Here is a 17,524-nt window from a genome sequence, read left to right as displayed (position 1 = left end):
GGATTACTTTGAAGGGGACAAAATAGATATTCATGAATAAATAAATAATTTTTGAAAAAACATAAAATTCGCGATACTTTTTGAACAGACCTCGTATATTTACAATTACATTAATATTTCTCTATATAAATATACATTTTTAAATTAATTTAATATTTTTCCTAATTTTTCTATATATTTTTTTTATTTTTTAATATATTTACAATTTATTTTTATTAATTTTCATAAAATTTAAATTATTTCATTGCAATATTTATTCGCGTCGCATACTTTAATATGCTCCAATATGTTTCTACAATAGCACTTACTCACTTCAACTGAATTCGTTGGATTGCGATGCAAATAAATCTAGTAAGTTTTGCAAGGAATTTTGACAGAGTGAAAAAAGGATGAAAAAAAAGAAGTTTAGGTGATAACCGTGGCAACGCTAGGAGAAATCAGGAGAGTTGCGCTACTGATCAGGAAGGTTTTGCTGTGTGTTTGGTGGGATTGGCAGGGAATCATCTACTATGAGCTGCTCCCCTACGGCCAAACTCTTAATTCGGACCTGTACTGTCAACAATTGGACCGTCTGAAAGAAGCAATCGCCCAGAAGCGGCCAGCTTTGGCCAATAGGAGAGGAATTGTGTTCCATCAAGACAACGCCAGGCCACACACATCGATAGTGACTCGCCAGAAACTTCGGGAGCTTGGTTGCGAGGTTCTTATGCATCCACCTTATAGTCCGGACCTGGCACCAAGTGATTACCACCTGTTCCTGTCTATGGCGAATGATTTTGCTGGTGAAAAATTCGCCTCAAGAGAAGCTTGTGAAAATCGACTGTCCCAGTTTTTTGCCAATAGGGACGAGGGTTTCTATGAGAGAGGCATAATGAAATTACCTTCAAAATGGCAACAAGTTATCGAACAAAACGGTGCATATTTGACCTAAATCGGATCATTCTAACTATGCTAAATAAAGCCTTCAATTTAATGCAAAAATAATAGATTTCTTTTTACTACACCTTATATTAAAAATGTAATGAAATGTATATGTAAAAATAAATATATATGGATTAACCGGGATTAACTCTGTATTCAAAATTATTTATTCTCTCTACAATTCCTTTCTATTTCTACATGTCATCGCGCTCGATATTATCACGCTCTTATTATTGCATAGTTTAAATTATAAAATAAAATATAATATTGGGAGTATAAATAAGTTTCCGCCGTTTGACAAACAATGGCGCTATGTTATAGTTAAAATTGTCAGCTGTAAAACGTCATATCGTAAGGTTGGACATCTGGCAAGAACATAACTTGAAATATTAGCGATTTTGCATCAGCATCTTATATCTTTTTTCGTGCAAAATGTCGAGTTTTGTTTGTCAATTTCCTTCACTTTTTCCATGTTATCGTCGTTAACAGAGGTGGATGGACGACTCGCATGAGACAAGTTTTCTACGACCTCACGATCCTCACTGAATGCTTTATGCCACTCAAATACTTGCGTTCTCGATAGAGTAGACTCCCCAAAACACTTCTGCAACATTTTCAATGATTTCGTAGCCGTAATTCCATTGGAAACACAAAATTTCAAGCAAACTCGTTGTTCAATTTTTTTTTCATAGTAAAAATCGCCAGAGAAACTTTTTGCGTCGTAAACAAATGGCTGCCAAACACACACTAACTGACGTATCCCGCTCAAATTTCACACGAATGTCAGAGAAGGTTGTACCAATCTAGAAAAAAAAATTTTTTACCGATTCAATTTACGCGCGCGGTTTACATGGACCAGTCCGGGTCAAATTTGATCAGATGGTAGTTAAAATTGTCAGCTGTAAAACTTCATATCGTAAGGTTGGACATCTGGCAAGAACACAACCTTGAGATATTAGCGATTTTGCATCAGCATCTTATAACTTTTTTCGTGCGAAAATGTCGAGTTTTGAACCGAATAAGCATCATTTGCGGAAGCTTTTGATTTACTTCTTTAATTTGAAGAAATCTGCAGCTGAGGCGCATCGATTGCTTGTAGAAGCATATGGTGAGGCTGCCTTAAGTGAGAGAAGTTGCCGTGAGTGGTTTCAAAAGTTTAAGAACGGTGAATTTGACGTCGAAGACAAAGAACGTAGCGGAAGGCCGAAAGTGTACGAAGACGCGGAATTGGAAGCATTATTGGATAAAGATTCGTGCCAAACGCAAACGCACTTGCACTTACATTAGGAGTGACTCAATCAGCAATTTCACATCGCTTAAAATCGTTGGGAATGATTCAAAAGCAAGGAAATTGGGTTCCATATGAACTGAAGCCGAGAAACATTGAACGCCGATTTTTCACATGTGAAATGCTGCTTGCCAGGCATAAACGAAAGGGTTTTTTGCACCGTGTAGTTACTGGTGATGAAAAATGGATCCACTACGATAACCTAAAGAAGAAGAAATCATGGGGACCACCTGGCCATGCTTCAACATCGACAGCCAAGCCGAACATTCATGGGAAAAAGCTCATGTTGTGTATTTGGTGGGATCAGCTAGGTGTCATTTATTATGAGTTGCTCAAACCGAACGAAACCATTACTGGGGAAACCATTACTCTCTACCGAACACAATTGATGAGATTGAGCCGAGCACTCAAAGAAAAACGCGCCCATTACTACTACCTCGACACGACAAAGTTATTCTTCTGCATGATAATGCTCGTCCACACGTTGCGGCGCCGGTCAAAACCTACTTGGAAACACTCAATTGGGAAGTTTTACTCCACCCGCCGTATTCACCAGACATTGCTCCTGATTACTACCTGTTTCGATCGATGGCGCATGGCCTGTCTGAGCAACACTTCACATTATATGAAGATAGTAAAAATTGGGTCGATTCGTGGATAGCTTCAAAAGATGAAGCGTTTTTTCGACGCGGTATCCGTATGCTGCCAGAAAAATGGGAAAAAGTAGTGGCTAGCGATGGACAATACTTCGAATAAAACATTAGGTACCGTTCTTTCACAATAAATGCAATTTTTGATAAAAAACGGCGAAAACTTATTTATATTCCTAATAAATAAAATATTCTGCGTGCAAGAAGAGGATAGCAAAGCATAATAAGAAAAATGATAAATATTAATGGTAAGCATAGCGCGCGGTGGGGATCGGCGGCGGCGGATCGTTCTCGGCGGCCATTGACTTTGCGTGACATCATCACCGCGACGTGGATTCCGCAACGGAAATTTTCGCACATTCCCGCTACGTAATTTCCTGCTACGTAATCTTGCGCTACATAATTTGCCGCACTCGGGACATCCTCCTTCTTCCCCGCTCCGCAACGTTAAAATTCTGTATTATTGTGATTGTATCATTAAAACAAGTGACTGTGTATTGCGACATTTTACTAATATTATCTATTTAAAAAATAATAAATAAAATGCCAATTTGAGCCGACATTAGTAATTAGTTTATTATATAATATCATTTATTCAAAGTGGATATTAAACGTATACGTTTTGACCTGCGGTCAAGATCCTCTTTAGTATAAAAGATAAATTAACAAAATTACATAATGATAGCGCATACACGTATAAACTAATAACATGAAAAGAAGAGAAAACGCGTGGTGGTAATGTCCGAGTTAATCTTGATCATTTAATTACTAAGTTAACTAAAAAAAAAATATTTTGTTTTAAAAAACGACCATCCTAAAAGTTGTAAATAATTAAAAAATTACAAAATGCTAACATAAGAAAAAATAATAAAAAACTTACATGACTATCAAGATTGAACTAATTTTATAAGGTTTGTTGCACATGTTCCATTAAACTGTTCCATTTACTGTATAATGCAAATGTGAATAAATTAAACAGTTAATATAAATAACAGTAAAAAACCAATTTAGTTCACTTATATGAAACAAATTTTAAAATATTGTATAAGACACGACATAACTGTTTGATACACAGATGTAAAATGAAAGTGACAGCAACAGTGAAAAACAGAACATGTACTTAAAAAAAATAATTAAAAATAAAATAAGTAAAACGAAAATAAATAAAAATATAAATAACAAATAACAAAATATAAACAAAATAAACGATATAGATTGGAAGCATTCAGAAAATAGATCAATATATTTATAACGGATCAAGAGAAATTTATCTTTCGAACATACAATCATCTTACACTGTTGGAAATATTGTTACCATTGTACTTATGATTGAACTGTCTTTTCTGACTACTTTGACTATCCTCTCTCGTTGTTAATCGAAGAATTGGTTTGGATCTGCATTTTATATACGTTTAAGAATTTGACTCAGTATAACAATTGAGTTAGTAACGCATATTGTGATTGTGGATGAGTTGATCCAATTAATACATTTGTATACCGTTACTAAAATTAATTTGAAGTTTATAATATGTTCTTATAATTATTGTTAAAAGTTTTTATTTTATTTTTAAACACAGCTGAAGAGGAGTAAGTACGATCGAAATATTCCATGAAATGATAGAAAAAGAATGATAGAAAATTAATGTTTACATCTTTTAAAACTCGTTTATTATAATGATCTGGTAGAAGTTTCCTTTATTTTATTATATATATCTTAATTTGGAAAAGTAGTTTTAGAAGTAGAAGTTTCCGTTGAAAGCCGCGGTATTGGTACCTCAATTCATTATATCCTCGAAAAGTTTCGTCTTCCATAAATTGCGCAGGTCACTGAGAGCCATAAACCCCTACTCCGCATTTGTTATCGCCACTTTAGCCTCACAGTTAGCTCTTTCGTTGCCCACTATTCCGCAGTGGCTCGGGAAGTCATTCCCATCCAAGTCAGCGAGATCCTCTTGCCAGATTTTTGAGCGAGTCTGATTTCATTTCTAATGATAAAATTAATGTAAGAGACTGCGATTTTGGACGCGGCATCTAGGCTTTCCAGAGCAAATTTCGAATCGGAGAAAATGAGTATTTAAGACAATTCTTGTCCATTCTGACGGCCTCTAAAATCGCTATAACTTCTAAGGAAAAGATAGAAAGAAACTCAGACGTCTTTCGTCTAAGGAAGAGTTTACCGTTTTCACAAGTAATCATATAGCCCGTAGTGGAGTCCAACATCTTGGAGTCATCAGTAAAGAGGCTACTTAACTTGTTTCGGAAAGTTTTCCTAAATACTCTATATGGATCATGCGAGGAAGATAGGGCGGAGTATCTGCTCAAAATAATCATCGGACGAAACATAATTGACTCAAACGGTCTCGAAAAATAAAGCGGGGCGAAGTCCACCTCAATCAATTAAGCTATAGGAAAGACATCTCTGAAACATTGAATAATTATCGATAGCTGTGGCAGGTAATCCGCGGAGGGACCAAAACTGATACTTAGATGATCGAGTAAGAGAATCAAAAGATCTTTTTAGGTAAGCACTTTAACCATGAAGCATCTGCCGAGGTATTTAAATCTGTGGTCTGAGGGGGGGAGGGGGAATTTCTTTTAGTTTCACCTATGATATGTATAGTTAATCGGGGGGAGAGGTTCTAAAAGCGAGGATCATCCCGATCGCTTTGTATTGGATACGATTGAGCTTATCCCATTGAGTCTTTTTCAACTTATGAAGAACGAAATATACTCTTTTCTCGACCTGATCAAGACTTTGTAAATTAACTTAAGGACACTAGGATTATCCCATGTAGGAGAGACCGGGACTAGTAGACTCATTTTTCAGTTTCGAATTTTTACAGACAAAATTAAGAAACTTATTAAAAAAATGAATTTTACATCAGTCACTACATACATTTGACTATTATTATTATTATTATTAGGCGTTAGGAACTCGAAAGCTCATTGCCGCAAATACCAAATCCCGCCACTGTTCCCGTCCCTGAGCAAGATCCCTCCATTTGTGACCCTCGTACCCCATTTCGTTAAGGTCCATTCTAATATTATCTTCCCATCTACGTCTTGGTCTACCCAATGGTCTTTTCCCATCCGGTTTACCAATTAGTACTTTATATGCAATTCGATTCTCATCCATACGCGCCGCGTGACCTGCCCATCTTAATCGACGCGATTTTATGACATTAATAATATCCGGACTATTATATAATTGATGTAATTCTGCGTTGTGTAATTTTCTCCATTCGCCCGTTTCCTCATCGCGTTTTGCCCCGATGATTTTTCGAAGTACTTTATTTTCGAAAGCCCTAAATCTTTTCTCGTCTTGTAATGTAAGTGACCACGCTTCGCTGCCATAAAGGACTACCGGTAAAATAATCGTTCTGTAAATTCTAATTTTTAAGCGCCTAGACAATATCCGCGAACCGAGTAGTTTCTTAACCGAATAGAAGCACGCATTCCCCAAATTAATTCTTCTCTTGAGCTCTTCTCTTATTTCATTAGTTTGGTTTAAAATCGATCCTAAATACTTAAAATTGCTAACCCGTTCAAAAATTTTATCACAGACGACCAGGTTTCCGTTATTATGAATATTCTGAATTCTATCAGTGACCATATATTTAGTTTTTTCAACGTTTATTTGCAGCCCCAGTTCTTTCGTTTTATCTAATAGAATTTTAGCGTTATTTATTAGTGTTTCTTTATTATCTCCCAACAAAGCAATATCGTCCGCATATGTTAATATTTGTGTTGTACCGTTCAACTGCAAACCATCATTACTCTTCTGCATTTCTTTAATAGCATATTCCAATACTAGATTAAACAGAAGAGGTGACAATGCATCCCCCTGCTTTAATCCGCTATGAATATTAAAAGTTTCCGACATTTGATTACCTATTCTTACTCTACCTCTGGTATCTTTTAAACAAACTTGGACTAAGTTAGCCAATTTTTTGGGTATCCCCCACCGAGTTAAAATTTCATACATTTTCTCCCGTTTTATCGAATCATACGCTTTTTTAAAATCAATGTAAAGTTGATGTACCGATTGGTCGAATTCCCATTTTTTCTCCAAGATTTGCCGAATAGTAAAGATTTGGTCCGCAGTCGATCTATTTCTCCTAAAGCCGCATTGATGATCTCCAATTATCTCATCTGCATATGGTACAAGCCTCATTAATAAAATATTCGACAGAATTTTATAGCATGTAGGTAAAAGTGAGATACCCCGGTAATTATTACAACTCATTTTGTCCCCCTTTTTGAAAATCGGGATTATAATTGAATCTTTCCATTGTTCCGGCAATGCTTCTTTATTCCATATTAAGATAATTAATTTCTGAATTTCTTCTATCAATCTACTTCCCCCCCATTTAATCAGTTCCGCCGGAATCAAGTCATTACCCGGTGCTTTGTGATTTTTTAATTTTTTAATCGCGCTTTCTACTTCTGAAATTGTCGGTTCGTTAATCCTAGGTTCAGCCGTGTGATACTCAAAATTCTCTATTTCCCGGTCGTTTTCAGATTCGACATTCAATAACCGATCAAAATAATTTTTCCATGTGTTTAAAACTGCCGTTGTATCCGTAACTAAATTATCGTTCTCATCTTTCACCATTTCCGTCCTAGCTTGGAATCCCTTTCTAAAATTATTTATCCCCATGTACGTGCCTCGTACGTTACTGCTTTTACAATTTTCATCTATTTCTTCAATTTTACGTTTTAAGTATTGACGCTTCTTAATTTTAAACATATTATGAGCCTCTTGCCTAATCTTAAGAAACTGATCCCGAGTTTCCTTCGTATTTTGAGCCAACCACGTGATGCGCGCTTCGTTTCGTACTTTAACAATTTTTACGCATTCTTCGTCAAACCACGGCTTGTTTTTTATAATTTAATAATTTTAATGTCATGTACTATCAGCAATATATATGTAGCTCACTGCTGGAGCTACATCTGTATCGCAGCAATATCTTAACCTATCTTATAGCCAGAGTTTGGCCTATTTTGCAACCAATACTGGCCTACGTACGGTGCGGCTGTCAGCCAGAGTTTGGCTTGTCTAGCAGCCAGAACTTGGCCTATTTTGCAGCTAGTATTGGCTCACATACGGCTTGGCTGTTAATCAGTACTGAGACAAGATTGTCTATTGATTCTTAATTGTCGATGCTAGACTAAGGTTGGCCCAGTTAAATAATGTCGGTCATTTCTACATGGATCTGTGACGTTAACTTCCTGCCTCGCTCCCGTAATATCATTTCCCTTGCCCAGTGATGCAAACCCCTGTGACGTAATCCTTCTCCCCATGCCCCCGTGACGTCATTCTCTTTGCACAATGACGTCAAGCCTTCACATGGATCATCCTCGCCCCTCCCTTTCCTTTCCCTTCTCCTTCGGAGCTACCGTAAAATCGGCCTATCTAGAGGGTGTTTGATAATAAAACTCTCGCATATGGGTAAAATGGATTAAACTGAGAAGAAAAGTCCTCTATCATTTTGCATTTTTTGCATTAGTAAACTAGTTATTAATTTATGAAAATAATCGAATTAGCCTGATCTATCGCCAAATGCAAGTGCGCGACGAGATAAGACCGCCCAGCGAGATACGCGTTTGCCATCGCTAGGCACGTTAATGCTAATATCGCTTGTAAACAACGTATCTAGAAGAAAGTGCTCTCTCTCTCTGAGCAGTCTTATTTCGCCGCACACTTGCATTTGGCAGTAGACAGGATGAATTTGACTATTTTCATAAACTGTAGTAATTTGTTGTGCCGGTATTTCACGACACGGTTCGGAATCCACAGAAGATTTTGGGAGTTAAGTATGTAGTAGCCTTGTAGTTTTGGTACAAAAATATATTTAAAAAACTTGTACACATTTCACCAGTGTTTTCTATTACAACGCCACTTAGTACTATTTAAGATTCGCGTCATATAGATACTTCAACAATTTCGGTGAATTAACGAGCAAAGTAACGCTACGTGTTTCGTTCTAATTTTCTGACCGGCAACCACGTCCGTGGTCACGCTTATATTCTATAATTTTCGAGTCATTCTTAAGCGTTCCGCGCTAGCCCATCAGCGTTGCGCTTATCGGACGAGGACAGTTTCTGAATTCGCATTTCTTTAATTTACAATTTAGCTTCGCTCAGGGTCTTTTTTTGTATAAGTTTTTTGAAAGTATCTTTAAATATATTTAACGTATCGATTTCGGCAATTATTTATTCAGCGTTTATATTGCTTGTACATTCGTGGCGCAATGGTCACTTGTGCAATTAGCACTAGTGGCAAATTCTATAGACTAATGAATTAAATCAATAAGGAATAAAAAACCTTTGAGAATGCTGGATGTTATTGCAATTACGTTTTATTGTATATAATAATTGAAGTAGACGTTTTAATTCTGCTTTGGATCCTCTCCAGTTAATACATTAACGATAAGATTAAAATATAGACAAACATTACTTTTAAAATATATACAATCATTACTTTTAAATACAAAATCGAATATTAAATTATGTTGAATTTACATGTTTGTTTGTTATAATTTGAACTGTGAATAATGTGTATCTGGATATGTCAATTCGCATTCATATATCAATGTCCATTAATTAAATTAACAAATTTACTTAATAATTTAAGTAAAAATTTAAAAGTTCATAAATAAGATTAAAATATAAAACCAAATATAATTAATTAATTATGAATCTAATGAGAAGATTTATCAATTGGGAAAATATAAAAATTTTAGATAAAGAAAGTTATTTAAACAAATGGTTAACATCAGAAATGATTTACGTACACAAATAAAAAAATAGCCTGGATGTACAAAGTGACACAGAATTCTTGGATCCTTTATACGCCACTAAATTTCTAAAAATTGATGCTTCCCCCTCTTTCACAGATTTAAAGGTCTACTTGTGTTATTGTGTGACAAATGTTCTCATTAGATCCATGACTAGCGAGTTGTCAACATCGCATGATATGCTCAAACAGCTATTTAAGTTTTGAATAATTATGTTTATTTTTATTTTAATCTTATTTATAAAATTTTACATTTTGATATTTTACATTTTGACTCAATAATTATTTAGTAAATAATGGATATTGGTAATATAATAGATATTGACATATGGATGCGAATTGACTTATCCAGATATACATTATTCACAATTCAAATTACGACGAACAAATATGTAAAATAAATAACAATAAATCAAGCGCAAAGTAAAAGTCAACGCATTTCTGACCTTAAGTGTCACTTCATTGCCAGATGAAGTCTGGCATACAGATAAAGGAATAAATTAAAAATACAGAAAAAATAATGAAAAAGAAAGAAAAGATATATATTAAGACAACAAGTAAAAGTGATAATAAATTAAAAACATATATGAAAACAAATATGTAAATTAAAAACAAATATGTAAGTTCAATACAATCTAATATTTGATTTTGTATTTAAAAATAATAATTATATAATATATTCTAAAAATATTGATTTATATTTTAGTATTATTGTTAATCTATTTATTGAAGAGGATTCAAACCAAAATCGAACGTCTATTTCAATTATTATATACAATAAAACCTAACCTCCAGCATCGGCTTTCAAACACTTTTCATTTCTTATTATTTTTATAAATTAATAACTGATTAATTAATAAGAAAAATGCAAAATGGTAGGGACTTTTCTATTCAATCAATTTAGTCCATTCTGCTTCTATGCGAGTTTTATCGTTAATTATTAAACACTCTCTATACTATTGTACATATACGTATATTGAAAAAATAATTGTAATGTTGCAGGTTTGCAGAACGCATCAATATGGTATTTACGCTAATGATTTTCGTGCAATTCTCCATAAGCTCGACAGTGCTCTGTCTAAGCATCTATAAAATGTTGACGAAGAACTTGCTGAGCCTCGACTTCGCGTATAACTTGTCTTATCTTGGTTGTATGCTTATGCAGATTTATTTGTACTGCTGGTTTGGCAATGAAGTGACACTTAAGGTCAGTCATTTAAAAATTCTTGAACTTTTAAAGTCGTTTTTTTCAAAATATTTGATTTATTTGAAGCAGAGACCCTGATCGAATCGAAATTAAAATCGGAACCAAAAACTGTTCGGTAACCTTTTTTTCTGTAAACAAAAATTAAAACTGTAATTAAATTTTATAAAGTTTATAATATCAAAATATTATAATCAAAAATAATAAAATTATTTTTATTTTTTTTCGGTTTTTTTCCGACTCTTATTTTATATATAGATCTGTTCGTTAGCTGAATTAATGGAGAGTTTACTTTTCTCCTTTCATATTAGAAGAAGAGAGATAAAATTTAAACTAATGCAATGTATGAGTACGTGACAAACTGATTGAATGGATGAATATGCTCTCTCTCCCTCTCTCCCCCTCTTCCCTCTCCCCTTTCTCTCTCCTCCCCTCTACTCCCTCTGCCTCCCCCCTCTCTCTTACTTACTCACTCTCTCTCTTATTCTTTTGCCTCTATCCCTTTCTCACGCTTTCTCTCCTTCTCTCTCGTTGTAATTTGTTCATATTATCTATTTTTAATTTATATATTGTTATGATGATATCGTCTTCTTTTTATCTTCATTTTATTATTATTTATATATTTTTAGAGGGCTTGCCTTACTCTCTAAAACTATTCAAGTAAACAATAATAAGAATAACAATTAATGTTGGAGGAGTGATATTAAACAATGTAAAAAATGTAGAATTAAACAATATAAAAAATGATATTAAACAATATAAAAAATGTAGAATGTAAGGGGATGTAAGAGTTAGCGCGGTACTCGGTGCGCAAGTATAATAATGGAAATGTTTATAAGTTCATTTTTAATATAACCATTTTTAATATAAAAAGTTCGTAAATCCGGACGCGCGCGCGCGCGCGCGTTTCGACTTACTTCAAGTCATTCTTAATGGTATTAATATAATTTTAATTCAGCACAAGTAATGCATAACCATAGTACCAATCATCCAACATTACAAAGAGATTCCTTAGCTTCATCTCAGTTAACAGACAAGAAAGAAACAAGTAATTTTTAGTGAAGCTATAATAAGAATGAGAATGTCAAAGATATATGTCAAATTATTTTTAAAAAAGAACCGACAAGGAAAAAGCGGATTGAAACCAAATTGATGCAACTTGTGCGTACATATACAGTAGTCAACTAGTTGAATATAATATTAATTTTAACAATTAGATGAAGTAATAAGAGTGATTCAAATAATTTTTTCGTAAAATAAAAAGAATAAAATGTAACACTTGTTCACTTTTCGGTTACACGGGGACAAATAACATGTGTCACAGTCGATACAAGTAATGACCTGAAATGATCGAAAGCATATTGTAAACATTAACTTTTAAATAATATTCAGAATTGGGTATAGGCATGGTCTAAAAATTCCGTTTGGAGGTTTAACTCCTTTTCTATGTTTTTATATGCAACATTTGAGACGTTAATCTTTTGTTATAATTCCTTTCTATATTCAAAATTTACACCCTATTTTAATCGAATTCAGGGTCAAATTACAGTATATGGTCTGTAATGACCGAATGAGAAGACGTCTTTCTTTTAATGTGATTTCGGTGTTCAAAAACGCACAAGCATGTACACACAAGTTGCATCAATTTGGTGAGCCAATCTGCTTTCTCCTTGTCTGTTTTTTTTTTAAATAATTTCACATATATCTTTGACATTCTCATTCTTATAGCTTTACTTTACAAGAATTATTTGTTTTTTTCTGGTCTGTTAACTAGGATAAAGCTATTCTCTTTGTGATGTTGGATGGTTGGCAATGTGGTTCATGCACTACTTGTGCTGAATTAGAATTATATTAATACCATTAATTTATATTAATACTGTTGAGTATAACTTAAAGTAAGTTAAAACGCACGCGTGCGCGCGTACGGATTTACGAACTTTTTATACTAAAAATGGTTATATTAAAAATGGACTAATAAACATTTTCATTATTATACTTGCGCACCGAGTACCGCGCTAACTCTTACATCCCCTTATATTCTAGTCCTTATATTCGAGTAAATTTTACTGTAAAATGTGAAATCTTCAAGGAATGGAAGTAACTCATTGCTTGTAAAGAAAGTTACAGTTACAAGTTATTTTTCTGGGGATATGTTATCAGTAACGTAATTACATCTTTTTTGGTAATGATAACAAATTTTACAATTACTTTTAATGTTACTTTTGTATTTTAAACCTTTATGATATAATTTTTGTTCAATCTTTAGTCTTTAGATAATATTAATAATTTATTCTGATTTTAAAACGATTTTAATGTTTTAAGATGTTAATACGCTTCTATGATTAATTTATTTACTATTAAATTTAATATAATTTATTGTTTTTAAACAGAGACATTTTAATCCGAACTTAATCTTTGTGCGTAATAATACATTAGAATGCATTTGTAAGATAAACATACCAGAGTGTCCGGACATGTACCTATGTCCGGACATTTACACAAAATTTATTACTATTAATCTCACACACACAAATGCTTTTTTTATTACTTATAATTTAATTGAGTAAAAAACTTCAGAAAATGGGCGACTTCACCGATTCCAATGATTTTGACATATGTTATCAAGGTCATAACTCTAAGTCACCCCCAACAAATTTTAACTGTTGCTCGTTATTCGTTATAAAATTATTAACAAATAAAATTTAAATAAAATGTATACTTAATTTTTTATTTTTTTTTTAAATATAATACAAATTCTCTTTCTTATAACAAATTCTTTATTATAAAAACACAAATTTTCTGCTTTACAAACAAAAATTATATAAAAAAAAGAATTAATTCAAAAAATTAGTGCAGTAGGTTCTGTCTTCCCTATATATGGAGCTTCATTACTGAAAAAAACTAATCTAACCCAACTCATTTTTTACTTTCGCGTGGAAAGTTGTAAATTTCCGAAGCAAAGATCCACACACATGGATTTACAACTTTCATGCAAAATAAAGACTACTTCGTAAAGAATGGGTTGGATTAGGTTACTTTTTTTGTAGTAGAGCCCCCCCCCCCCCATAGAGGGGACGGACGGAATCCACTGCATCCACGCGTACACTGTATGGTATAACGCGAAACGACTTTCACTTCACCTCTCTCTGCTTGGAAGCTCCTAGGCAGGAAAGAAAGTAACTTTTTCCGTTATATGTATATATAACTTTGTAACGAATAATGAGCGACAGCTAAATTTGTTGGGGATGACTCAGGGTGATGACCTTGACAACATATATCAAGATCATTGAAATGGTGAGGTCGCCCATTTTCTGAAGTTTTACTTTTAATTGTATTAAAAAGTTACAATTAAAATAAAAACAAATAAAGGGCGAAATAAGAGCACATAAAATAGAACACATATAATAAAAGACATTAATCAGAGATACAAAAAAGTGAACAATGAAGAACGACGTATATTAATATATAATAATATTCGGAGAAAAGGTACCATTACAAGTTCCGGCTGCCGGATTGAGCCCTCTTCAGATGTTAACAAAAGTAAATAGAATAAAAAATAGTACAAAAATAAATAATATTTGTCGCAACATTCATAGAACGTGAAAATGTGCAGTTCGGTTGAGTCTAGACGTAGAGTACGACATTATTCTTACGATTGAGCAGTCAAAGTGATATCAAGTCTCATAGCCAAGTTCTAGTTGATAAAAAAGGAAAAAGGAAAAGAACTCTTATAAAAAAGTAAACTTAAATATCACTGGTAACTTGACAACCGCAATTGAGATAAAAAGTGGACACTCACCAACAAACATGAGTAAGCCAATGAGAACTAGTGTGTCTGTATAAGTGTAAAAGGTATGAACGCATACCGACGCATGGACTGCAAATGTGAGAGCCAAACATCTCGTGTCGCACACAACGTGACCGATCGCTGAAACGAAACGCCACGCACTAAGAGAGGAGACGGACCGTCAGTATCAAAAAGTCAAACTTTGTTTACAATGGACAAATATGCCTTGTGAAGACCTTCAGTGTCCGTTTGCAGATTGAGACTGTTTTTCTGTTTCTTTATGTGAAGCATTTCTAAGATCAAACGTTTTCTATAAGAAGGCTCTTCATCTAAGATTTAGACATTGTCCCATTGGAAATCGTAATTATAAAGTAGCCTATGTTCGGTGACAGAGCGGGCAGAAGCTTTATGCCTGATATGGTTGCGATGTTCGGCAATTCTAGTTTTCAATTGCTTGCCCGTCTGTCCAACATAAGACGCGTCACAATTGTTACACAATATTTTGTAAACGACATTGCTTCTCGATGTATGGGGACAAGTGTCCTTCTGAACTTTTATGTATTTGCCCATTTTGTTGGGGCTATGAAAGTCCCTGATGTCGTTTTTATTTTTATTTAATCTTCTAAATTTCTCCGTGTGAAGCGGAATGTATGGAACCGTAAGCCATGAGGTAGTTTCATTCGTACAGACATTGTCAATCAAAACATTATGTACTTTGTGTTTATTTTTAATCAAATTTTTAATCCGTTGATTAATAGTGTCAAAAATGAAGTTCAGTGGATAGTCATTCTCTAGTAAAATGTTAATAATAAAAGTCAAATTTTTTGTATGGAACATACCATCAGATAATAAAAAAGCTCTGTCAACTAACGAAAAGATGGTGCCTTTTTCATGTATCAATGGATGATTGGAATAAAAGTTCAAAAACCTACCTGAGAACGTTGGCTTACAGTACCAATCAAAATTAAAGCGATTTTTGTTGATAGACACGGTGATGTCCAGGAAATTTATCATATCTCCCCCTCTTTCGATAGTAAACTGCAGGCGCGGATGAAATGAATTCAATTGTTCTAATAAACCATCGATTTGTGAGGGAGACACTGCAGTACATATGTCATCAACGTATCTATAGTAAAACAAGATGTCAAAATTCAACGCCATCAAGGACACCGTTTCCAATCTCCTCATCAGTTACAATTAAATTATAAAATTACACTTTATTAAAAAGCGTATTTGAAATCATTATTAACTTAAATATATAAAGTGTTATGTAAATATCCGGACATAGATACATACTATATAACCCTCCTCAGACTCTCTCTCCCTCTCTCGCCCCCCTCTCTCCCCCTTTCCCTCCCTCTCTCTCCCTCTCACCCTCTCTCCCTCCCTCTGTCCCTCTCTCTCCCTCTCCCTCTCTCTCTTCCTCTTCCTCTCCCTCTCCCTCTCCCTCTCCCTCTCCTTCTCAAATGATAATGAATATAAAATTATCTTTCCGAGAAAGTACGATCATTATGTAATGCAAAAATTGATTTTATTGCTAAAATATTATTTTTATTACTAAGATATGATAATATTTTATTCTTATTCTCTAAAATACAAAGTTTTTATATTCATTCCGAAAGGTATTTTGAATAAAGTTCCAGGTATCTATTTTAACTGAAACTTCTAAAAATTATAAAATCTGCGGAGATGTTAAGTACATTATTTTTCGCTGATGAAATGGTATCTGTAATTAGTGGAGACAGCGATTGGTCTGAAAGATTATAGTTTCAGCTAAAATTTTAAAACTGTACTTCAGAGAATAAGAATAAAATATTTGGCGAAATTAATTTTTGCATCACATAATGATCGTTCTTTCTCCGAAGAATAACTTTGTACTTGCTATCATTTAAGAGAGAGAGAGAGAGAGAGAGAGAGAGAGAGAGAGAGAGAGAGAGAGAGAGAGAAAGAGAGAGAGAATTTACATTCTTTTTAAAGTAAACATAAACGTTTAAATATAAGAATTTAAATATTTTAAGTCTATGAAAAAAAATTTGATCACTGTAAGAAATCTCAAATATATTGATTGAAATATTCAAAAATTATTTGACGCAAACGTTACTGTAATAATTAAATATACAAAAAAAAATTAAATATATGTTTTTTCCTTATATCATAGTTTACATAACTTAAAAAAATGATTACTTCTGAATACACATGCCATATTGTATAAAATATTTTAAAATAATGTACATATATTTATAATAATGTATGTACTCGTATAAATATAATAATATTATATTAAATACATTTCTGGCGGGGAAATACAAATAAAAAATATTAAAAAATTAATTTTGAACTTTTGATTAATGCTCCACACTTTTAAAAAATCTGTAGTAAAAATGTGTAAACTACAGTGTATTAATTCGCTGGGTCATAATAGAGGCTCGACTTATCGACGTTGTATCGACAACGCTTAACGCGCGCGCGCGCTTGAAATAAGAAGAGACATTGACAATATTATTTAAAATACTGTGTTGAAATTTATTACGTATTTCTTTTTGTTGCGTATAAAATTATATATTCCAGCAGAAATACATGAATTATACTCCGTTATATTTACACTACTCTTTATATCTGTATATGACGTATATAATGTTTTATATATTATATATTATATATTATATATTATATATTATATATTGCGCAATGAATATTCATATAAGAGATGACGGAAATAAACATATATAAAAAATGAGAAAGAAATAGATCTCTTATTAAAATTAAAATTATGATCTTTTTTCGAAATTATTCTTTTGATAATAAAATTCCCTGATATGCTGAATATTTGCCTGAGTGTGTCTCTCTCTCTCTCTCTCTCTCTCTCTCTCTCTCT

General features: G+C 33.3%; 1 protein-coding gene across 1 annotated transcript in view; it reads left to right on the top strand.

Annotated features, from left to right (window-relative positions):
• Window positions 1-17,524, top strand: part of LOC108754289 (odorant receptor Or1-like) — a 36,935-nt gene that overhangs the window by 8,804 nt on the left and 10,607 nt on the right. Inside the window, exon 3 of the mRNA XM_018496486.1 lies at window positions 10,661-10,900. Coding sequence (XP_018351988.1) covers window positions 10,661-10,900 — 240 coding nt within the window. The remainder of the gene's footprint in view (window positions 1-10,660; window positions 10,901-17,524) is intronic.

The sequence above is a fragment of the Trachymyrmex septentrionalis genome, unplaced genomic scaffold, assembly GCF_001594115.1.
Source record: "Trachymyrmex septentrionalis isolate Tsep2-gDNA-1 unplaced genomic scaffold, Tsep1.0 scaffold79, whole genome shotgun sequence".
Classification (NCBI taxonomy): Eukaryota; Metazoa; Arthropoda; class Insecta; order Hymenoptera; family Formicidae; genus Trachymyrmex; species Trachymyrmex septentrionalis.
The sequence above is the reverse complement of the archived record's forward strand: the minus strand, read 5'-3'. Positions and strand labels throughout refer to the sequence as shown.